This window comes from Hoplias malabaricus, chromosome 1 (genome assembly GCF_029633855.1).
Source record: "Hoplias malabaricus isolate fHopMal1 chromosome 1, fHopMal1.hap1, whole genome shotgun sequence".
In the NCBI taxonomy this organism is placed as follows: domain Eukaryota; kingdom Metazoa; phylum Chordata; class Actinopteri; order Characiformes; family Erythrinidae; genus Hoplias; species Hoplias malabaricus.
The window spans coordinates 75,425,608-75,449,879 of record NC_089800.1 but is presented as its reverse complement, the minus strand read 5'-3'; the positions used below and the strand labels follow the sequence as shown (position 1 = coordinate 75,449,879).

Genomic DNA, 24,272 nt, shown 5'->3' with positions numbered 1-24,272 from the left:
ATTTATTCATTGACTCATACATATTAAAGTGGAACATTTTATTTTATTTATTTATTTTAGACAGAAATTCCAATGAGTTCTTGTAAACAAAGTACACTTCTAACATTATTGTAAACTCTGAATGCAGAGTGGATTAATGTGATTAATGTGAAATGTCTAGAGATACACAGTGTTTGGTGTTTTTGGAACCAGACATCTTTTAATGCCTTTAACAGCTACATCATGCAAGTATTGCTACAAGTGTTACTGATCAATTTAAGTTGCATATTCTAGCCTAAAAAGCATAATTGATACAGCGCTAATGCTAATCTAAAGTTAATGCTAATCTAAGGTTAATGCTAACAAGGTTGGCCCCATTTCAGAAGAACAGGGAGAACACAAAAAAAGACACAACCACACAATACATTATTAATATTATATAATAAAATAAGTTGTGTAAAATCAGCAATAATTATCAGTATCTTTTATTCACTGTAGAATGTTTTGATGCTACCTTGTTTAAATATTATTAAAATGCTCCCAATAAAAGTGTTAACAGGATATACTACATGTATAGCCTAAATCTCCATATGTTAGAAATATAAGGTATTTTCAGGGGTAAGAAAATGCTCTATTATTTTTAACTTTTGATTAACTGTGTGTTTTTAAACACTCAATAAATTAATTACAATAAGCAAAGACTGATAAAGCCAGAGGAAAACAGAAATATAATGAAAAACACATGTAAACATAAATAATAATAATAATAATAATAAACGATTCTGAGCATGGGCAGAGCCATAGCAGAACATATTCTATATGTAGCAGAACTTGGCAGCTCCAGTTTTCTCCATACTTCAAAATATAAGAGGGGGAATCCGAGGGATAAGACTGGCAACCTCCGCTGCTGCCCTTGGAAACCAAAAAGCAGTAAGTACACAGGAGCGCGGTTCTTAACGGAGATACTCGTGTGGATGTGTAACAGTAAGTTTAACAGAGAAATATTTATAAAAGCATATTGTCGACCTGTTTTACTCACTGCAGTTATATTCTGTTTACAGTAAAAAAAATGATTAGGTTAAAATAGATAGCACGAGCTACCTAAGTGAATATATGTTAGTCCTTAGTCCAGTGTCACGCTTTTGTTCATAACGAATCTCCATTGTGTTTATTGGCACAGCACAACTGAGTAACTCAATTTGTTTTGACTGACATTTTTCTATAAAACTGGTCGATTCACAGCCGTATGCAAAGTCTGAACACGCTTGGTCAAATTACGTTACGCATCACACACAAAGGGAAGCTGACAAAACACCGGTCAGACAAAACAATAAAACCATGGCCTTCGTTTTCACCCTTGTCCCTTTATGTAGGTGCACTTTAGGCTATATTTTTACAATTGCTGGCTGTAGTCCACTTTTTTATCTGCAGACTTTGTTCACCTTTCACCCTGTTTTCCAATGGTCAGAACCCCCACAATGCAGGTATGGTTTGGTGGTGGGTCAGTCATATCCATGCCTGTCACTGTTTTTTATGTTTTTGCCTGATCAGTGAATATTTAAAAAAGTGCAAGAGAAAATAATACTAACATAATTCTATAGTTATGTGATTTATCCTTCATGTGTAACCTGTGGATCATATGCTTTTATGCTGATATTGTTCATTTAAGCAGATATTAGATGGACATAACCAAGGGCAGTCTGCATGACATCAATCGGCCAGCTTCCAGTGAGCGTTATCGGGCCGGGAGTCGTGTGTCCAACGTGTCTCTTTCAGAGGTGGGCAGACTGAGCCAGGATTGGTCAGGCTCTCTGGAGGTCCTCAGCCAAGATAACTTAGTAACTCAGGTAGGGTTTTCCTCCTTCTGAAAGTAGTTTCTTTTCTGCAAGCCTTAAGATAATGTTCTCTCTTGTATTAGGATCAATGGAACGAACTGGACAGTAACTCAGATTGCCCATCAGACAGCCTGCCACCTGATCAAGGTAGGTGATTTCAAGAGATTACAGGAGAAATCTAAATGGTGGAATGGTAGGGACATTAAAAAGCAGCTGTGTGGCAAGATATATGCCACCCCCGAAAGGAAGAGGCTACGTCCCTGAGCTGTTTAATTGTCTCATCTGAGGTGATTTTTCTCCTCAACTCTCCCCTGCCGTCTGTACTCAGTACTTAAACCAAGCGAGTAGACTCATGTAGCCACAGCACCACTTCAGTTCATGAGGCTTGAGGCTTGGGTCAGAGCCCTGCCTCCTGCGTAGAAGCTCTGGTTTCTTTTCTGGCTCATAGCCTTGCTGGGGAGTCTGGGCATGGCCAGTATGGAGACTTAAGCAAGCTCCCTCCATCCTATCTCCAGGGACACAGCACCACTAGTTGGTAAATGTATGGTTCAATATTCTGTAACCTATGTCGACTACCCACACTTTATATCTTGTATAATGTCTCTAAATTATAGGTCAACCTGACAATATGTTGTGGGCAGTGTGGGCATGTTGTGGGCAATTAGGTGGATTGACCGTACAAAACATTTCAAGAATCAGAAATTTCAACCAAAGCTGAGAGCAAGGTTTTCAAAACGATCAGAAGCTATAATAAAGGCTGCCATAAACAGGTATTTTGATATATATGTTTTAGTCATCCAAATAATTTTTAAAGTGTTTTTCTGTGTAATTCAGTATTCACAAATTCTCCCAAACATTTTAAGTCATTTTTAGTATTTTTAGTTTTTTGACAGAAAAAAAGCCTAAAAATCTAAAGTTAATATAGCTTGAAAATGGTAACTGAGTAAAATTTATTTGTCACTGCATTTGTTATGAGTTCCGTTAAGAAAAAAAGCACAGCAAAAGCATGTGCATCTATTTGTTCTGTTCTTGGGAATAATATTGTGTCCAAAGGTACACCTGTGTCTTGGTTTAGATGATTTAAAAATGATGATTTTGATTCTAGTGATGAATGTAGCATATTAATACTTATTTGTTATTATTATTAATATTATTAAAAAATAAAAAATCATTTATTCATTGTCTGTAAGCACTTATCCAGTTCAGGGCCACGGTGGGTCCGGAGCCAATCCGGAATCATTGGCTACAAGGTGGGAACACACCCTGGATGGGGCACCAGTCCTTCGCAGGGCGACACACACTCACACACTCTCCCACATGGCCTCTAATTAAAGCTACATATTTGAAACCCTTGGTAATTTTTCTAATTTAAATCCATAGTCTCAGAATGTAGAAAAAAGTCATTTTCACCCAGAAATCTTGCTGACGTCTTTTCTGGATTTTCTGCTTTACAGATGTATCCGATGAAGAGAATGAAGATAAAGACCTGCAAAAAGCCTTCAAAAAAATGAAAATACTAGACAGGAAATTGTCTATGAAGATCGCTAATGAAAAAGAAGTGAAAAAACAAGGGAGGGAGCTTTATCAGAGACTCTGGCAGGAACTGAAGGTAATACTGACTGCAAATGTACATTCCTAAAAATCAGATCTTGTTTAATTTAATTTGTATCTGCATTTTCATCTGATGACTGTTGTATTATGTTGATACACCTTATAGGATCTCAAAACCAATGGAGCTGCAGAGTGTAGTGATGAGGCAGAAAACACCCGCTTGTACCTGGCACTAACCTCTAGCAGCTGTAAGTTCGGTTAAAATAGAAGGAAATATCCACCTCATGTTTTACTCATATGGAATTAATTTTATTATGTGCAGAATCTGTGTTCTCTACCAATCATTCACCCAGTATCTAGCTAGGACTCTCACACACTGCTACCAACCTGGGAAGGTGAAGGCAGCACGTGTATTGCTTGTATAGAGCAATAAGTAGACAAATATTATACAAAATACAAACATGATATGCTGTAAAATAAATAAAAATAAAATAAAAGAAAATAAAATAAAAATCTATTTGCAGATTACAATACAATTTGGAATCCTGATCCAAATTTCCTGGATTATCAAATCCCCCTTTTTTTTCATCAAGAATCAAAATGAACTCACAGATTTTTCCCCAGTTTTTTTAAAACAATTTTAAACTAGATAAAGTTGATCCAGAGATTGCCTGAAAAGGATTTCTATATCTGGGGTGTTCTGTGCTTTAAACCCCTCTATGTGGCCCTCTGCTGGACATTTTCTGTTACAGACGTTATTAAACCTAAAACAAATAATTATGCACAATTGTTTCTTACCGTTGCCAAAATGTTTTAATAATTATAATATATTTTTGTTGTACTGTAAAAGGTTGTAAAAAGCAGTTTAAATGTTGTTTAGGATTTTAAACCACTTTTACAGAATTTCTGCACAAAGTGTGCCCTCAAAACTTTCAATCCAGCTTGAATACACCTCTCAAGGTGGGATAAAAATCATCCTGGTATGAATAAGTTTAAAAAAACCCAGCTGTAGCATGTAATACTGCTTAGAGGTTAATGTGGATTACAGTATCCAGATCCAAATCATCAGGATCAGAAACTTATCTGTTTTGAAAAACACAATTATTTAAGTTTAATCAAACTAAAAAACCGTTTAAAAAAACGGCCCCTGATGATGAAGGCTGCACCACTTGGGCGTTTTGAAACATTATTCCATCTCCAGTCTGTATGATCCAAGTATGAAACAAGGCTGAAAACAGCAGTGTGTTACCCAGCTTGGGAATGAAGTAAACCACTTTTCATATATCTGCCCATTTAGCCCTGGGAGTGATTCAGCCTCTTTTTTTGAGGGTGGTACAATAAGGGAGAGGCAATTTATATTCGTCTTAATGGCAGAGTAATGACCTGTTTCATTCTAAGGGATTATGTGGGGTTGGAAAATGGTCTTGTAAAATGAGTTACTGTTTTTGATATATAAAGCCACACAGAAAAAAATATATATATTATGACCTCTTTATTGTGTCACACATAACTCTGTGCCCTCTAGCTAAGAGTTGCAGTGAAGGAGGGGCGTTTGTTCCTGTGTTTGAGACCCAAGTTCCAGATGAAGAGAGTGACCTCAGACTGAGAAATGAAGGCAAGGACTGTTTATATTTCATGTTTTATGAACTGTGCACTAGAGGGAGTCCTGCCCTCACAAACAATATTATCCACAGGCCACTCACATGTACAAGATGTGTGTAGCTTTGTCTTCTGGTGGCAGTGTTCATAGATTTAAAAAGATATACTAATGGAAAGATCTGTTAGAGAAGCATTAATTGAATAAATAAAATGATGATACTAATATGGAGAAAGATTTGCTTATGGTAACTTGTGTACACCAGGGAAGGGTTCTACTTTAAGGAAGGATAACTTTAGCACTCTGGATGCTTATGTTTATTCTACTTTGGAAGAAAGCCCTTCCCCATGGAACGGAAGTCTTTCCAGGAGTAATAGCTCTATTATTTTAGAGTTTAAATAGAACGTCTGATACTATTCCTTTCCAAACCCCTGACTTTAAAACCGTGGCACCCAAACCTCAAGTGGAGACCCCACATTGAGGTTGTTTAATTTACAATTTGTCCTTGAGGGAAACACTTACATTTTTGTTTTATTTTATTGTACAAATAACCAAACTGGGGCAGCACAGTGGTGCAGCAGGTAGTGTCGTAGTCACACAGCTCCAGGGGACTGGAGGTTGTGGGTTCGATTCTCGCTCCGGGTGACTGTCTGTGAGGATTTGCTGTGTTCTCCATATGTCCGCGTGGGTTTCCTTTGGGTGCTCAAGTTTCCTCCCACAGTCCAAAAACACACGTTGGTAGGTTGATTGGCGACTGAAATGTGTCCGTAGTTGTGGAAGTGTGTCTGTGTTGCTCTGTGGCGCCCCCTCCAGGGTGTATTCCTGCCTTGTGCCCAATGATTCCAGGTAGGCTCTGGACCCACCGCGACCCTGAGCTGGATAAGCGCTTACAGATAATGAATGAATGAAATAACCAAACTGGTAAGTCAGTTAAAGAGTAATCTCATAATTGTTTATCTTCCCTTACATATGTTACCATATACATTAAGACATAAATGTATGACATAAAATGTAAGACATTTAATGTCCACATGTTTTCATCAATTAACCCCCTAACAACCCATCTCTGTTCTCCAGAATGACAGATATAGAAGTGATTGTCAGCAAAAAAAAAATGTTGTCTAGATGTAACTCTACAATTTCATTCATTCATTCATGTCTGTAATGCTTATCCAGTTGAAGGTCGCGGTGTGTCATGAGCCTACCCAGAATCACTGGACTCAAGGTGGGATCACTTGCAGGGCAACACACACTCATACATTCACTCACACTTGTGGGAAGAAACCGGAACACCCCGAGGAAACCACAGGGAGAACACAACAAACTTTTTACAAACAGTCACCTGGTGCAGGGCTCCAACCCCACAATCCCAGGACCCTGGAGGTGTGTGACAGTGAATCTACCTGTTGCATCACTGTGCCGCCCTCATGATACATCAACTAGCATATTGTCCTGTCCAATTAAAAATATGTATCTCATTTTTGTTGATTTTTAGTTCACTATGATACATCTGTCCTTCATATTATGTGAAAATGTCATGATGTATGAACCAATAAAGATGCTCGAAAATTACTCTGAATTAAATATTTTTTTACATTGACCTTCATTAAAATTTAAGAAGATTTTTCTTCCTCCTGTAAAGTTATTTTGGGCGATACATTTTTTTAAATAGGGCAGCGACGATATAGACATCACCACAGGGACATGGTTAAAACCTTGATATTCACTGGAAGGGTCTTTAAAATAGTGCTTAATTATAATTAACTTTTTAACTAAACAAACTAAATAAATAAATATATATTTTAATTAACTTTTTTTTTAAAGGTTGAAAACCCCTGCTTAAAACCCTGTTGTAACTCCACCTACAGCTATATCTAAAAAAAAAAAATATGCCAGATATAAATATATAGGGTTATACAGGCTGATGCAGAAATGTATTGATATTAAGCTGGAAATTCCACAGCATTCATTCATTTCTGTAATTCTGTTTAACATTGAGGTGGGTTTGAAGCCTACCTAGGGCTCAAGGCAGGAACACGCTCTGGATGGGGTGCCCGTCCATCACAGGACATCACACACTCACACCTACTAACACATTTGGAAAGCCAGTCCACCTATCAGTATGTTGTTTTGGACTGTTGGAGGAAAGCGGAGCACCCGGAGGAAACCCACAAAGATACAAGGAGAATACACCTCTCCGACTGAGGCAGGGACGGAACCCATAACTGCTGAACAAAGACTGCACAAACATTCCCATTGGAATATTATATAACTGAACAAAATAAATCATCTGTCTCACAAAATATGGCACATGTAATTTTAAACTAATAATAATCAAATATTATTAACAGTCCTTGGTAATAACTCACTTTTCTGCATTTCAGAGTGAGCCATAGTTCAAACTGATTAATTTTTCAGTCTCCTGTATGTTCATGTCCCTACACAGAGGCGGGAGTACACTCTGAGTCTTCGGGCTGTGTGGAAGAGGGTCAGGAGGTGAGCCAAGGCAAGCAGACAGACTGCAGACAGACCTCGTTGGGCAAAAGCAAGCACAGACAAGATTTTGTCAAGAAAAACATAGAGGTATGTGGATGATCCAGGGCTGTATGAATGATTGAAAAGGTCAGCCACTTGGTCCCATTCAGGATAATTAACAAAAGTATATCTCGAGAAAGACGGACACAATCCATTTTCCACATAATCCAATAATCCATAGTTTATTCTTTGTCAGCAACCACTGCTGCTAACGGTACCAAACTGGGGGCCAGTTATGGCCTAAAGATTAGAGGGGAAGGTGTGGAACCAAATGTTCAGTCTCTAGGCCCAACCAAAAAACAAATAAAAATAAAGAGCTTTCTCCTCACATCCATGACTGAAGTACCCTTAAGGGTGGTACCTAACGCTCTACTGCTTCCCGAGCCCTTGGCACCTGCATGTTGCTCCGAATGTTTGGGTTAAATGCAAATCCAAATTTCACTGTACTGCACATCTTACTTTCTTCCACCTTGGAGGATGAGCGCAAGCACACTGTGCAGACCATATGAAATTATTTAAATAAACAATTAATTACATTATTAATTGAATCTAATTAATAATAATGTATCATTTATCTTGTTGCAATAGTGTGTTCTGGAAATTAAAAAACGTATTTTTCAGTGTTTTTTTCGCCAAGAATATTGTTATTGCCAAAATACCCTGACATATCATGATATTATTTTAGGGCCATATCGCCCACCACTAATATATTATATAATGTGCTTAAGAGTAGGTTCAAATTAAAGGAACAAAACATAATATTTTTACCTTAAAATTACTGCTTCAAAATCATTGTGATGATTCACAGACCTGTAATAAGGAGAACAGAGTCTCTACCATTGCTACTCTGGGCTCATCACTGTAGAAACTGCACTATGTACATTGCATAGGAGGGTAGGAAATGATCCTTAGCTCCTTATACTCTGCTATTTCTCCTGCTTCCTCAAATCAACTTCAAGCACTAACTATTCACTCCCTCTCTACATGTATCACATCCTTTGATTTACTGGACCTATATGTGTTCATTTTTAATATTACACAGACTATCAAGTCTATGGTAGTTAACTTGAACTAGGTCCTCAATCTGATGCAGACGCTGCTGTGATGTGTGTGTGCTTGAATGAGGAAGCTTGCAGGAGCAGGCAGCCTGGTGTTGATGACTCAGGAGGAGAGAGAGCGATTAGAGGAGCTGTTGAAAGATTTAGAAGAAGATGAGACTCCTGCTGACCCACTAGCCATACCTGAGGTACACACACATCATGCCATGAGCATGTACTGTATTTGCAGTGTGTATTTTTCCTCCCTTGTGTCTGTGTGCTATTTTACTGGCAAGGATGTAAAGAACAGGTAGGGCAGGACATACCTTATGGCTCCCAGTCATTCATCAATATGATCAGTCCCCACACAGCTTCTAGAGCTATCAGTGCAAGAGATTCACTTAAAAAAATTATGTATTGTCAAAGCCGTAAGGCAGACTGTATGTTTTCTCAGAATTTGTTTTGATTCAGTCATTATTCAGAGTCATTTTCCTGGATTTCTATCAGTATTTACCTCATTTACCACACCTTTATTGGGTAAAATGCACCTCAACGATGTCCATGACATAACAGAACAACAAAGAAATTAAATAAGTAGAATAACATTATGATTACAATTACGTGATATAATTACAGGGCAGCCGTGGCCTAGTTGTTAGAGAGCTGGGCTTGTAACCAGAAAATTGCTGGTTCGAGTCCCAGAGCTTGCCCTGTGAAGGACTGGCACCCCCTCCAGGGTGTATTTCCCCGCCTTGCGCCCAATGATTCTAGGTAGGCTCTGGACCCACCGCGACCCTGAATTGGATAAGCGGTTACAGATAATGAATGAATGAATGAGTCCCAGAGCTGGCAGGTCATGACTGAAGTGCCCTTGAGCAATGCACCTAACCCCCAACTGCTCCCACTGCTCCAGGCTTGTGTGCTTACTGCCCCCTAGTGTTCACTAGTGTGTGTGTGTGTAAATGTGTGTTTCACTGCACTTATTGGGTTAAATGCAGAGAAACTAACAAATATTAATTACTAACATTTTCCGGAATGACAGAAAGTTGTTTGACCAGACTCTTCATGTTATAACCATACAAAAGCTCCATAGAGGAATAAGTTGGCTGACAAGTAAATTTGGGGAACAGAACATTGCCAGTTTGATCCTCTGAATCGGCAGGGAAAAAAAGAGGTGTGTGGAGTGAAAGAACAGCACTTTCTCCTCCCTCAACATTCATGGCTGAAATGCCTTTGAACAAGGCAATTCATATAACTTGCAATTGCCTGTCTAGGGCCAATGACAGATTATGGGGTCCACGATGACCATTTACAAAATGCTGATTATAAACATGATCAAAATGAACTTGAAAATGATTATCAAATTATTGAATTAAGAATGGGGCGGCATGGTGGCGCAGCAGGTAGTGTCACACAGCTCCAGGGGCCTGTAGGTTGTGGGTTCGATTCCTACTCCGGGTGACTGTCTGTGAGGAGTTGGTGTGTTGTCCGGGTGGGTTTCCTCCGGTTTCCTCCCACAGTCCAAAAAACACACGTTGGTAGGTGAATTGGTGACTCAAAAAGTGTCCGTAGGTGTGAGTGAATGTGTGTGTGTCTGTGTTGCCCTGTGAGGGACTGGCGCCCCTCACAGGGCAACACAGGCTCTGGACCCACCGCGACCCTGAATTAGATAAGCGGTTACAGACAATGAATGAATTAAGAATTATTTAATTAATAACATGTTGTACTGTGAGGCCTTCGAATAAAGTTTACCAATGATATGTATTTTAAAGCTTCTATGTCATGATTTTTAATATTTAAAAACCCTAAACATGCCAAAATGTTTAATTTAACATTTTGTGTAACTGACCATTTGTTTCTTCTTTTAAAACTTTGCCTGGTGCACATAAAGTGTTCACATAAATATAGCACGGCATGCTTCATATAGATGTTTTATCTGGGCTTTACAAGGATCTGCAAGGCACTCAGACCATCATGGGGTTTAAATTAACATTCTTTACTCAATCTTTGATGCCTAGGCCTTATCTGTCTACAAAGTATTTCCTTTTCTTTTTTCCCCATTAATTCACTTTGGAATGAATGTTTGGTAGAGTAGCCTTCAGTTTTTAAATTGTGAATCCTTATTTTGAGACATTTTCTTTTATCAGAGAATAACTAAAACTCTATGAGAGCCATAACATACTATACAGTAGTCAAAGATTTACTTACCTATTTGGCACTATGCACAATGTTGCTCATAATAATTTTTCAGTGCAGTAAAATAGCTTTGTAACAATTGTACTGACACCTCTTTATGGAAGCCCTGAAGGGCATGATGAAAAAAATAATGTTGAAAGCATATAAGTATTATATGTATTATTTTTTAAGTCATGTAATGATTTTTTTAAATAATAATGTAATTTTTTAAATTTTAATAAATCTGCAACAAATTCTGTTATAAGGATGGCTGCCAACATGTGGTAGACCCGCTCTATGGAGCAGAAACTGGTTCATTGAGGGCAGTTTGATTCTTCATCTCATGTGAATTGCTCTTTTATAGAATAAATGTAAAAAAAAAAAACCCTAACTGCTGTATTCAGTATATTTTTTTCCCCCGCTCCTACTCCAGATCCGCTCACTCAACAATGTGCTGCCAAAGGATCTGGCTGCTACATTTATAGTGTCCTTCTTCCCTTTGCTACTCGTTCGTCTACAATTATGCATGGCAACCAAACCGAGAGGAATACAGATGCTGGGAGGCCACCTGAAGGGTCAGACCAAAAGACTTCCTGTTATTGCGAGACCCTGTTGTTGTGCACACTGCAGACACTTTTGATGTCTTTTGGCCCATAGCAGTGACATGTGAGTGACCAGACACAGAAGGGTCTTGGCAGGCTGTGATATGAGCTCATAATCAAACACAGGCGCCTCCTGTTCTCCTCTGCTGTGTTTTATAGCTCGTCAGAATCAATTCCCCAAGGCATAAAAATGTGACTTTTACCTGCTGCAGAGATATCTTTAGGCCTGAGTCCTGTTTTTAAAAGTTCCACTCTCTCTCTCTGTGACCTCAGGCTGCTTTATGCAGGGATGATTCATAGTCTTTAAACAGGTTCTAAAGTGATGAACAAATCAAATTTCAACAGTTTTTGCATAGTTTTGTTCTGAGGTACAAAAATGAAAACAGAAGACAAACGGAACTGCTCTTATTTTGTGCTGCTTCTTATGTCAAGTGCAGAGAGTTCAATCACAGCTCTGACCCACCTTTATGTGAGCTCACAAAGACAGGGTTAAACTGATTAAAACAAAAACAACCAGCACAGTGAATTGGATGTAATGGTTAAACATGGCCACAATGTGAGCAGAGAAGTAGGAAAACAAAGTGAAAATGGTTAAAGACCAGAGCTTCTGCCCCTCCTCACTCCTGGGCTTTCATGCTGAACTGAGCTGTGACTCCTTATCATTTAAGGGAACAGACACTGAAACAAGTCGTTCTGAACAGAGCTCTTTAGACAGGGGAAGGAATGTTTGATATGGTGTTTGACCCATTTGGTACTTCTACAAAAGCATATCACGGACTATTTATTAGGATCATTGGGAACTGTATTAACTTGTGGAAATGGGGTATGATATGTTCCTTTACACATCATTGCCTTAAACATGATGAAGTGTTTGACACATTCACATATTAACTGACTGGGTTTCACATTTGACTTTTCATGCTTTTTGCCACAAATATCACTCTCTCCTTTTTTTTAATATCTTTTGCTATTTGGGGAAATAATGAAAACCTTATTTATTTATTTATTTATTTATTTATTTATTTGGAATGTGCAAAATACAAGGCAGCAAGAATGTTATGTTTGGTTTGAATCAGTAATTTGCTAATCAACTACATTTGTATTAAAATGGAAATAGTAAAAGCCCATTTTCTCAATATTAAATCCATATTCTACAATTTGTAATCAACTGATGTTGATGCATGTCTGTAAAATGACGAGCTAGTAAACATGCCTGAATTGTATTGACAAGAATCTGGTTTAATGTCCATTAAACTATGTCATACCATTTGTTAATAGATTCCCAGGAAAAACAAGTCAAAACAAAAGCCAGAACTTTGATTATATTCAGTGCGGCTCTCATTAAAGTTCTCAACAACAAAAAGAAAAACATTTAATGGCCATCTCAACATTTGTCTCGGCTTTCTTTCTGTGTATTTTCCACACGTCATAATACAGCACCCAAGGGCTACTTAATATTCAACACAACAACATCCAGATGTTTGATATTACATCATTCTTCTTTTTTGGGTGTTCAGGCAGATAGGAGCGGATCAGCTCCGGAAGCAGTGGGCGGCGCCCTGTATCTTAGTTAAATCCAGTGCTGTGTTGCCATGGAAAAGGCAAACAGGAAAAAACAACAGATTAAAGTAGAATATTCTGGCAAAAAATATTAGGGAATAAGGTCATATCACATCAGAAATAGTGGTCTAATGGAACAATAAACTAAATCAAAACATGATAAAATATCCATGTTTTCATTCTCTGTGAGAGACATAGATATTTAGTTATTGTTTGCTGGGTATGTAGCTTCTAAACCAATATACAGACTGTAGTCCATCGGTTGCTCTGCATACGTTGTTTGCCCACTTTTACACCGTTCTTCAGTAGTCAGGACAACAACAGAGCAGGTGTGCTTTGGTTAGTGGATAACTTTCAGTGCTGCAGTGACAACTTGTTGTCCACTCTGTTAGACAAACCTACCTTGTTGGTCCACATTATAGATATAAAGTTTGAGACAGTAGTTGCATCTGTTGCTGCCAAGTTTGTGTCCTCTAGTCCTTCATCAGTGGACAAAGGACACCTCCCACAGGACATAGTTGTCTAGATATTTTGTCGATTGGTGTTTTTTTTTTGTTTTTATTAAAAACTCGAGCAGCCCTGCTGTATCTGATCCACTCATACCATCACAAAATACATTACACACCACCACACCAATGTCAATGCAGCGCTGGAACGATCCAGCCAAATGATCCCTGCTCTGGTCCTGATCATTGAAGAAAAAAGTGAAATGGGGCAAAGATGAATTGTAGTCTGTCACTGTAGTCTGTGAGGAGTTTGGTGTGTTCTCCCCGTGTCCGTGGGTTTCCTCCAGGTGCTCCGGTTTCCTCCCACGGTCCAAAAACACACGTTGGTAGGTGGATTAGCGACTCAAAACATGTCTGTAGGTGTCAGTTTGTTTGTTTTTTGCCCAGTGAAGGACTGGCGCCCCCTCCAGTGTGTATTCCTGCCTTGCACCCAATGATTCCTGGTAGGCTCTGGACCAAACAATACAGCAGCGTTCTCTCCCTTTTCAGAACGGCCTGTTTCAGCATTTGTTCCTTTAAATGAGAATGAGTCACAGCTCAGTTCAGCGCAACAGGTCAGGAGTGAAGAGAAAAGGCTGGTTTTAGTTGCTTTCAATTTTTGATCGGGTTAACCTTTGCACTCTTAAGGGGCTATTCTAAAGTCTCTAGACTTGAAATAAGAAGCAGCACAAAAGAACAGCTCCTTTTGTCTTTCTATGTTCTCAGACTTGGGCAGACCACAAAAAATAACTAGGTTGTTTTATTTTACAGCTTGTAAACTGTTAAGACTCTTGATCCCGTTCTCGTTTTCAGCATATTAATTCAGTACATGTATTTCTCCTCACTCGTTGTGCTTGTTTTGCTCCTTTTAGCCTAATTTTTATGCACTCACATAAACAAGGGTCCAGCTCTGTGATTGGAGATACTTGGATGAGGAGGCAGGACAATACCTAAGTGCCTGTACTCCACATAACGTAAAGCACAAAATCAGAACGGCTCATTTTATCCCATGTTTTCTTACAAACCACAAATTCTAACTGGGTCTTCTTTCACAGTGTGTGGATTGGTAAGTTTCAGATTCCCAAATGAATGTGCTAAGGCTGTAAAAAATGTAATTTTGTGAGATAGTTCTGCTGAGGGAAAGATTTCTTGGATTCTCAAATCATTTATATTAATTTAATCTCAGATTTATGTCACCTTGACTCATATACCATTTATTAGCCTTCCCAGGGCTACTACAAAAGCTGTAAATTCTAATACATTACCCTTTAAAATGGGCAGTCTCGCCCACAAATTCACCCATATTTCCCATATTCTAATAAGGCCATTCAATGAGATCACGGTAATTAAGGAGGAACAAAGTGATTTGGACATATAGTGACCCTCCAGGCTTTAGTGGGAAGCATGACAACCATTACCTCAATCCTACAGTGCCCCTGACCTCACTGTATACGGCCCTACCTCCCAGGCCCTCCGTCTACTGGGAGATGTGCTCATCTGGAAACTAGGGTGGGAAGGTTAGTCAGGAATGAGAACCTTTGCTTTAACTAGGAGCTGCTGGCTTGAGAAATGTTCACAGCAATAAGGTTTTTGTCAGTGTGTTCTGCCAGGTGGAAGATAAACAATGGGCCTTTGTTTATGTGATTGGGATATAGATGAATATCTGAAAAAAAACAACTTGATACTCATTTGGAGCCTCATATTCGAGTGCTATTCAGTGACAAACACCCCTGTTGTCACTCATAAAATCTTGTATATCTGGGATTTTTATAGTTGCACATTGTAGGATGACTATTGTTACTGATTTACAGACTATGCTTTAATCCTCCTAGGAGGTGATATAATTTTCTCACTTATAGTGGCATACACTTGGTATGTCACAGAGTAAAGCAAAGTGAGTTTAAAAAAAAAAAGAGAGAGATAAACCTTTGCTTATTCTACAAATATATTCTACAATGGCTTGGACAGATATGTTGGAGCCAATAGGGAAAAAACACACTGTCCTTAAGTTAAAAAGATTAACCCCAGATTGAGAAGAACAACCGTGCAAAGAACCGAGGACAACTTCTGTGTCTGATTGTACCATCCGTCGCTTTCTGAGCAAAAGTAGGTTCCATGCAGTCAGACCCAGAAGGACTCTACAGTTGAAGGAAAAACATAGAAAAGCCAGATTGGAATTTGTTAACATGCATATTAACAAGCCACAATGCTTCTGGGAGAATGTTCTTTGGCCAATTAGACAAAATGAGCTTTTTTGGCAAGTCACATCAGCCCTATGTTCACATGAAAAATTGTAGCTTTCAGTGGAAATAACACCATACCTACTGTGAACTGTGGAGTTGGTTATATTTTGGGGCTTATTTGCTGTGTCTGGCATGGGGTGCTTTGAATCTGTGCAGGGCACAATGGAATCTTAAGTCTGTCAGAGCATCCTGGAGTGAAATGTACTGCCAAGTGCCAGAAAGCTGTGTCTCAGTCCGATGTCATGGGTCCTCTGACCAGATAACGACCCAAAACACACAGATAAATGCACTCATGAATGGCTAAGAACTAAGCACTAAATAATTCTGATGCATCTACATCAACTAAAATGTTCAGGATTCAAATTTTGCTCTCTAGTTTTCCACCTGGCCCAGTTCTTTCCCTAATCACTAAATCCTTCTATGAAGTGTGCATTTTGATGATGTTTAATGACGTTGGATGAGAACAAAAGCAGTGCGAGAGTTTAAGTTTTAAGGGCTTGGAGGGTTGAGATCAGAATAGGCAAACACACCATTTGCTTAAACACCATTCACTGCGGTGTCCAGTTGAGCTGGGCTCAATCATACAGTGATTTACTGGACGCTCAAACACAGAAATGTATTGTAAGTTGTTATGATAATTTATCATAAGACATTTTACAAAAAGTCATCTCGTCTGTCCATTAATTAACTGAACACATCAGACTAACTGTCTTTCTGATATGTACACCTGCACAGTTTAACTGTTTATCTTTATGATTACACATAAGTAGGCTAAATCTTTGGAGTTATTAAAGGCAATGTTTACAACTGTGGGTAAATCCTGTTCTCCTGTTTGTTTATGTTCAGAGGCTCTCTGTCCAAAAGCAGAAGTTGGTAGGTGGATTGGACTCTAAATAATTAATAATATTACCCACGTCTGGAACAGGAATAGACCAATATTCTCATCTCTGTTCATGCTTTTCAATATTTGGAGGTCTCTTTGTGTTCTAAAAAACCTGCAGATGCCATTTGTTTCTGCTGTGAGCAGAGAGAGAGAGAGAGAAAGAAAAACCTAGCATACCGGACCGAGACCCTTTGTATTTTTTACCCATTTACAGACACAGGGGCTATGTAAACACTGGTTTTGAACACACAAACAGACTGGAGAGCTAGCCAATGGTGAGGAATCATCCTCAGAATAATTATAGACTGTGGTTATTGATTAAAATGTGAGTGTCACCTTTAGAGCCAGAAACCTAGAAAGTGAGTGGGTTACTCAATGTAATAAACAAGGCTGTGAATTAATGACCTACATTACGTTCTTTCACTCATTCTTTCATAGTGTGTAAATGCTCATTCAGTTCAGGGAGGTGGTGGGTTCAGAGCCTACCCAGAATCACTGGGTGCAAGGAGGGAACACACCCTACAGGGGGCGCCAGTCCTTCGCAGGGAGACACACACTTTTTTTATTTACTTTTTTTATGATTTATTAGTCAGACCTTTATATAGAAATGTAAGCATATCTGCATAAACAACCCTACCTTCTGCTACAAATTACATAGTGCAGTTTCTGCAATGCTGAGCCCAGAGTAGTAATGACTCTACTCTGCATATTACAGGTCAGTGAAGCATCTCAGTACTTTTTAAGCTTTAATTTTAAGGTAGGAATACAACCTAGTGTTTCTTTAAAGGGCGTTGTGTATAAACACACTTGGAGGTTTTGAATAGCCATATTTATTACATACCCGGAGATGGACTAGTGCCATGCCCATGGTGTGTTTCTTTCTTGCACCCAGTTATTCCGGGTAGGCTCTGGATCCACCATATCCCTGATCAGGATCCAGTAGATGAAGGAATTATTACCCTCTGGAATTGTCTACACTTAACTTAGGTAAAGGCCTATATAGTCAAATAAGCTCTGAGACCTTTCAAAAAACAGCACAGCTGGATTAAATTAACAAAATGAACAAAAAATATCATATCCAGGAGTGCCTTTTTGCACAAGCTTTTTCAATAACTATACATCTGTTCCACAGACTGTAGTACCTCCCCCTTAAGCTGACATTCAAAAGTTTCTTTGCATCTGGAATATATACTGTCAAAAAATTGACACTGTGGTGGTACCCTCAAGAGTACATATCCTGTACTTTAATTAGGGACTATAACTGTTCCTTATTCTATTAAAAGTGAAGATTTTAAAATTGTGTTGATGTCATACAACCTATTGCATCTGTAGGACCTCTCCTTTTGGAGAAGAGAATGTAATGTACCTTTAGGGAACACAGCTGGAGATTAAAATCTTTGTTTTACTTTTAAATATACATTTACACTGTTTGTACCTTTAGTGACAAATAATGTACTTCTACCATATCATTATTTTTGAGAGAGTAGCAGCTTAGGGCTCATTGCTGCTTTTTTACTTTTTAGTCACTGCTCCAACCCTTTTCTATTGTTCTTTGCAGACAGACATTTCCCTGGGTACTGTACCAGCCACATCTGGTTTCATGCCTCATCCAGATGAGCTTGACCAGCTCCTTCATATCGATGCCAGACTGCAGCTCCTACTTCCTGTAGAGAGATTCCTTTTTGTGAAAAGCCCTTGTCCTGACCGCATCCTGACCCAGGTACGCACCATGCTCTTCAGTTCAGATGCTTTATTTAACCTGATCCAAATGCCTACCACTAGCCCCATTACTAAAGCCATTAAAGCTCAGTGGGCATCATAGTTGGTTCTAGCCTTGTGTCCCAAGGATAAGTCAATGTTTCCCTAAATAAATCTTAAAATGGAGCTTGGCATCTCTTTGCATTCTACTGTACAAACCTTATTTGGGGTGTTGACGCTCTCTTAAGGGGAACAGAGCTATGTCACATTTTCCGTCTAATACATATTGCATGTTCATAGCTGCACTACCACACTGTGGTTCTTTGTGTAATTATATGGGCCGCTCTCTTTTTTTCTTTAATTAACAAAACGTGAAAAAAAAACATAATTTACACTGTGAATGGACCAATGGTTAAAAATGGGTGGAGTGTCTGAAGTAGAACAGAAGGGAGGGCTAAGCTGCCAGAATTGTAGACAGTATGGGTGGGCAATATAGCTCTAATGTTTCAGGGTATTTTGGCAATAATGATATTCATGTCGATATGAAAAAACCCCACAAAAAATACTATTATTAATTTCAAAAACACACTATAGCAACAAAATAAATGTTGTATTAACATTAAATAAATGTATTTGTATTTTTACAATGATTTATTTTTAAATGTTTATTATTTTAAAAATTTTATTTTACTACAAATTTAACATAGGAAATACATAGGAAATGACAAAAAAAAAATCAGTAAATGTTTGCTTAATTTGATAACAACAGTAGTTTACTAAGATTCTGGTTTTGTATAAAAAACAATGTAGCACATAAATCGACCACACAGCCAAAGTTAAGAAAATGTAGTGTGTAACAAAACAAATACAGAATAGTTGCTATGCTGATTATGAGTAACTGTGTGACATTATTACGTAAACAAGTCATATGATCACTATTATCACAATATTGATATTTTTTTATCGTTTTAAAAATGATGACGATATTATTGGGAATGATACAATATGGCACAGCCCTAGTATACTGCGACTTTAAGTGTGAAATATTTTCCTTACACTGTTAGTGTAGTACACTGTTACCCAAATACTCGTGAGTCTGTTATTGAAGATAGACATATTCCTTTTATATCAGAGTACATTCTTATGCACAAATATGTTAGACAGCATCTGGAATGAGTCTCTTACCAGTTGTCTGTTCAAGGCATGGGCTAATTACTTTTACACACTATGTTAAGTAAAATAGTAAAAGTCAGATTCATATTTGCCTTTGGATTTATTTAAGCAAGCTGCATGGAATATAGAGGACGATTCCAGATTGATTAGTTTCAGACTGATCTCCCAAAAGGCCATTTAAGCCAGGATCGTAGGCATATGCTTCTGATTTTAAAGTCCTAGGTGCGCTCAAAAACCTGAGGGGTTACATAACAGTGCTATAACACTCGCAAAAGCATCCTGACATTCTTTGGTCTTCACAGAATGTTTGGAAATAAGCGGTCAGAGGTGAGACAATTCTGAAGAGAGTTAAACCAAAATGTGTGGTAAACTAAAAGTTTTGAAGTGTGGAAAGTTGCATGGGAGGAAAATGAGAGCTACTTAGAGGCTACATTTGTTTGTCATTGTTGTGTTCTCTGTATAAATACAGCTTGTGTTGTAGTTTTTATGTCCTCACATTTGCTATAAAACTTGGAAATGAGGAAGTCCTTATAATTTCAAAGTATATCTCTAGGCCTAAATCAGAGCCCTGTGTTGTAACTGAAAGTCATGAAGGGCTAGGTCAGGGCTAAAAGTCAAAAGGGCCAGATGGCTCTGTCCTGGCCTTTGTTTTCTATTGAGACTCTGCTGAGGGACAGGAAACGTCATGACTGATGAAATATTGAGATCTGTCTTGGGACCTGATTCTGATTATTTCTCTTCATGACTTTCCACCTGGGATTGAGGCATGGCCTGAAATTTCAGCCACTGGGAGTACAGCACTCTGTAATTTCACTTCATGGTTAGAATGGGCGATTCCAAAGAATATCAGTGAGAGTGTATTTTGTCTCAAAGGCATTCATCAATGGCCTTTTACTCCAATAAATTAAGTGAAATCTTTAGAATGATGCCGATGTTTTGAGTCAAAATATTGCAATGATGTACTGCACTGTAGAATTGTTATATGTTGTTCTGTTCGCAGATGAAGGGTGGGAAGGGGCTTTCAAAACCATCTCCCATCTCAGTCCACATACTTCTTTGTTCTGGCCCGCAACCAAAACCACATTTTCCTGCATCTACAGACATTATATCTACATGTGTTCTCTGAATTAGTTTGCTGTGTTTCACTTGTGGAAAAAAGTATGGAAGGACATTTAAATGCATTACATCTCTTTTCCACAAGTTAAAACTGTTCCTAAGGGGCAGCCATGGCCTAAAGGTCAGTTAGGCGGACTTGGGAATGGACAGTTGCTGGTTCAAACCCCTCAACAGGCAGACAATTGGGGGGCGGAGGAGTGAAGGAACAACAGTCTCTCACCACTGATCAACTTTACGGTCCATTCTCTCAGCTCCACTGACCACACAGGAGCACTTTGTAGTTCTATACTTACAGACTGTAGTCCACCCGTTGCTCTGCATACTTTATTTAGGCCCTTGCACCCAGTTCTTCAATGGCCAGGACCATGATTCGGGTGGTGGATCATTCTCTGCACTGCAATTACACTGAAGAGGCAGTGTTAGTGTGAGTTGCACTGATATGAGGGGATCAGACACAGCAGTGCTGCTCGAGTTTTTAACCCCCTCAGTGTCACTGTTGCAATGAGAATAGTCCACCAACCAGAAATATCCAGCTGACTGCACCCTGTGTCCACTGATGAAGGACTAGAGGACCAACACGCTCTGTGCAGCAACGGATGAGCTACTGCCTCTGACTTTACATCTATGAGTTAGACATATCTATCAGATTGGAGAGTGAGGGGACACTGTTGAAAAACTCAAGCAGTCCTGCTGTGTCTGATCCACTCGTACCGGCACAACACATACTAACACAGCACCACTGAAACACTGAAAATGATACACCGCCCAATCATATATGCTCCGTGGAGGTTCTTAACCATTGAAGAACAGGGTGAAAGGGAGCAAAAAAGTATGCAGAGCAACCGATGGACTACAGTCTGTAACTGTAGAACTACAAAGTGCTCTTGTCTGGTCAGTGGAGTGGAGAGAATAGATTGCAAGTGTAAGAAGAAGGTGATCATAATTGATTGGTGTAAGAGTAGAGGGTGTTGCTGCAGGAAAGTAGGGATACACACTCAATGAATATCTTTCATTTTAGAAGAAATGTTGGTCCCTACTTTGCAAGGTAGCAATGGCATAGCGTTTAAGGAATGCCTATTCTTCTGTATAGCACACTGTATTTCACTGAAAATAGTAGCCCAGGCTACTGAATTCTACATCTGCAAATACGTTTGATGAAAACCATTTGGAAAAGCTTGTCCGTTTGCTCACGTGCAGCTCACGACAGCTCACCTCTGTATCGTCCTGCACATTGCCTGCTGGACCTGAGCCCTGTGAAACCCCAAGTTGCACATTTCACCGTTTTACTGATTGGCAAAAGCAAGCCGTCTCTTCCTCAGGCCAGAAGAGCATTGCTGGTTTATTCTATCATTGCACAGCACTTCCAGGATCTATGACAGAATCGCTGTTGGAAGGGCTCGTTCAATTTGTTTCAGGTCTGTCAGCAACAGGAACATTTGAAACACTTGCTCACTAATCTTCCTTAGGTTTTCTCTCAGATCCTCACCCCTCCATATGTCGTCAGACACATGTGCAAGTCTGGAGCCCATGTTTCCATCCCCTTGTAAAGGGCTCAGCTAAGGTTTCTCAGGCCTAGGACCAAAGAGTTTAACTGGGCTTGAAGTCAGTTTTCCAAAAGGTCACATCCAGTAGAAAGACTGGAGACTTTGTGGACAAACTCCAGTTTTAATTTACACCATATGTCCAAAGCTTTGCAGACACCCCTTATAAATAGCGAAGAATAGAGGCTGCTGCAGCAGCAATTGGAGAACAAACTACCTACTGATACCCTTGATTTCAGAAGAAAGGTTGGAGAATTGTCCACAAACCATATGGTCAGCACATGAACACAGTCCTGCTGGTGCACCTCACTTAACCTTGCGAAAGGTTTGAGTGAAAATTTGTTGTTTATCTGTCCATAGCAGGAAAATGCTACCAGAATGTTTTACTAATTCTACCATCCCTTTGTTTGATTTTCTTGGATTATTCTGCAATTTTGGGGTTCTCCCACTGGGGTTGTCATCTGCATGTTCAACTTGGCATATGCCCTTCCTGACACAACCCTCCTATTAATCCAGGTTTACCACTGGTACCATGAGTGCACTGGCACCTGCAATTCCAGTGGCTGGGATAACCACACACTTACAATAATGAGCAGTTTCCCAAGGCTAATGTGCCTACCAAATTTGATTTGTACTGTTGAAGGAACGCGGAACATTTGGAGGTAGACCCACAAAGACACAGGAAGAACACAACAAATTCCTCAAAGCCTGTGACCCAGGGTGAGGATTGAAACCATGACCCCAGGGCTCTGAAGCTGGGTAACAGGGACACTACCTGCAGAGCCACCGTGCTGCCCCTTTGATTTTGGGTCAGTCCCATTTCACCACTGGCCTGTACCACTCAGTCCTGTCCCTCTATTATGCCTAAAATGAGGGCGTCTCAATTCTTGCAAGAGTAGTTTGACATGTTACAGCTGTACAGTCTCAAATTCACATTTTTCAGAGGCACACTCCAAATTTAGTTTTATAACTCTTGATTGTGAAATCACAGAGTACTTATGACACATTTTAGGTCCAAATGTGGTGAACAGTTCTTCTAATAAGTGAGTCGAGTTGCACCCATTGCCCACCCAGCTTTTCAGATGAGAATGCTCAGCTTGTATTATGTGCTTAGAAAAGCATTGCCAATAGAATGAGATATTATGGCGCAGCTGCACTTGAGACTTAAGTCACTATGCTTAGCCCCAAGTTTAGGCTGGAGGGACGTATGCCATCATAGAGCACCTTATAAATAAAGCTCCTCATTGACACAATAAAACCCATTTAACCAGATTAATTAATTAATTCATTCATTCATTCATTCTTTATCTGTAACCACTTATCAAGTTCAGGGTCATGGCGGGTCTGGAGCCTACCCGGAATCATTGGGTGAAAGGCAAGAACACACCCTGGATGGGTCAGAGCCCAGATTTATTTAATCATAAAGACAAATTATTGGAAATATAAAACAGACCAACGAAACTATAAGGAACACTTTTTTGTTTGCTTTTTTAAATTTCCACTATAGTATAAACATCACAAAATGAAATATGCTTTTATAATAAGCATTTCTACGGTCTCTATGTATTCACCAAGCACACGGTCAGGTCACACACACACACACACACACACACACACACACACACACACACACACACACAGAGATTTACAAACTGTCATTCAGGATGTTCAGTAAATGTCACTTAGAGACATTGTGATTTAAAGTGAAAGATTAAGCTGTGTAAGGACTTTTCCAGACCTTATAAAGGGTTTGTGACACACATGTCACTCTTGTCTGCTGTGGATTGCGTCAGTCTGGCACAGTTTTATGCTGGATGCCCTTCCTGATGCAACCCTCCCTATTTATCCGGGCTTTGGGACCGGCATGGCAATGTGATATATTCCAGTGGCTAAGTACACATACTCACACCTATGGACAATCGTCCGAGTCACCAATTCACTTACCAACGTTTGTTTTTGAACCGCAGGATTCCTCCCACGCAGACACGGGGAGAACACACCAAACTCCTTACAGTCAGTCACCCGGATATGCCTGCTGCGCCACTGTGCCGCCCCTCATATCATTGTGATGATATCCATATAAATTTTAAAATGATTTAAAAAAATCAATATATATTGTGATAAGAGTGATATTCTGATTTGTTACATGCAACTCATTTGACAAGTACGGTGGAAAAAATGGCTCTCAGGTGGAGGAATTTGTTCTAAAAAAGGGGCACTTCATGTGGAATTGATTTGGTTACAAAATATTGTATGTACAAT

The 24,272-nt window shown here is 39.2% G+C and overlaps 1 protein-coding gene across 6 annotated transcripts in view; it reads left to right on the top strand.

Annotated features, from left to right (window-relative positions):
• The first annotated feature begins 885 nt into the window (after positions 1-885).
• The window catches only part of fsip1 (fibrous sheath interacting protein 1), a 58,206-nt gene continuing 34,819 nt past the window's right edge, over positions 886-24,272 (top strand). For 3 of the 6 annotated variants that reach the window (XM_066673443.1, XM_066673439.1, XM_066673444.1), the window contains exons 1-9: positions 905-963; positions 1,649-1,826; positions 1,898-1,961; positions 3,269-3,423; positions 3,532-3,613; positions 4,891-4,980; positions 7,409-7,545; positions 8,627-8,743; positions 18,041-18,202. In XM_066673443.1, the coding sequence (XP_066529540.1) occupies positions 1,659-1,826; positions 1,898-1,961; positions 3,269-3,423; positions 3,532-3,613; positions 4,891-4,980; positions 7,409-7,545; positions 8,627-8,743; positions 18,041-18,202 (975 nt within the window). In that variant the 5' untranslated portion in view covers positions 905-963; positions 1,649-1,658. Of the gene's footprint in view, positions 964-1,377; positions 1,464-1,648; positions 1,827-1,897; positions 1,962-3,268; positions 3,424-3,531; positions 3,614-4,890; positions 4,981-7,408; positions 7,546-8,626; positions 8,744-18,040; positions 18,203-24,272 lie in introns of those variants that run through there. The other 3 variants (XM_066673441.1, XM_066673440.1, XM_066673442.1) reach the window with 3 other exon arrangements.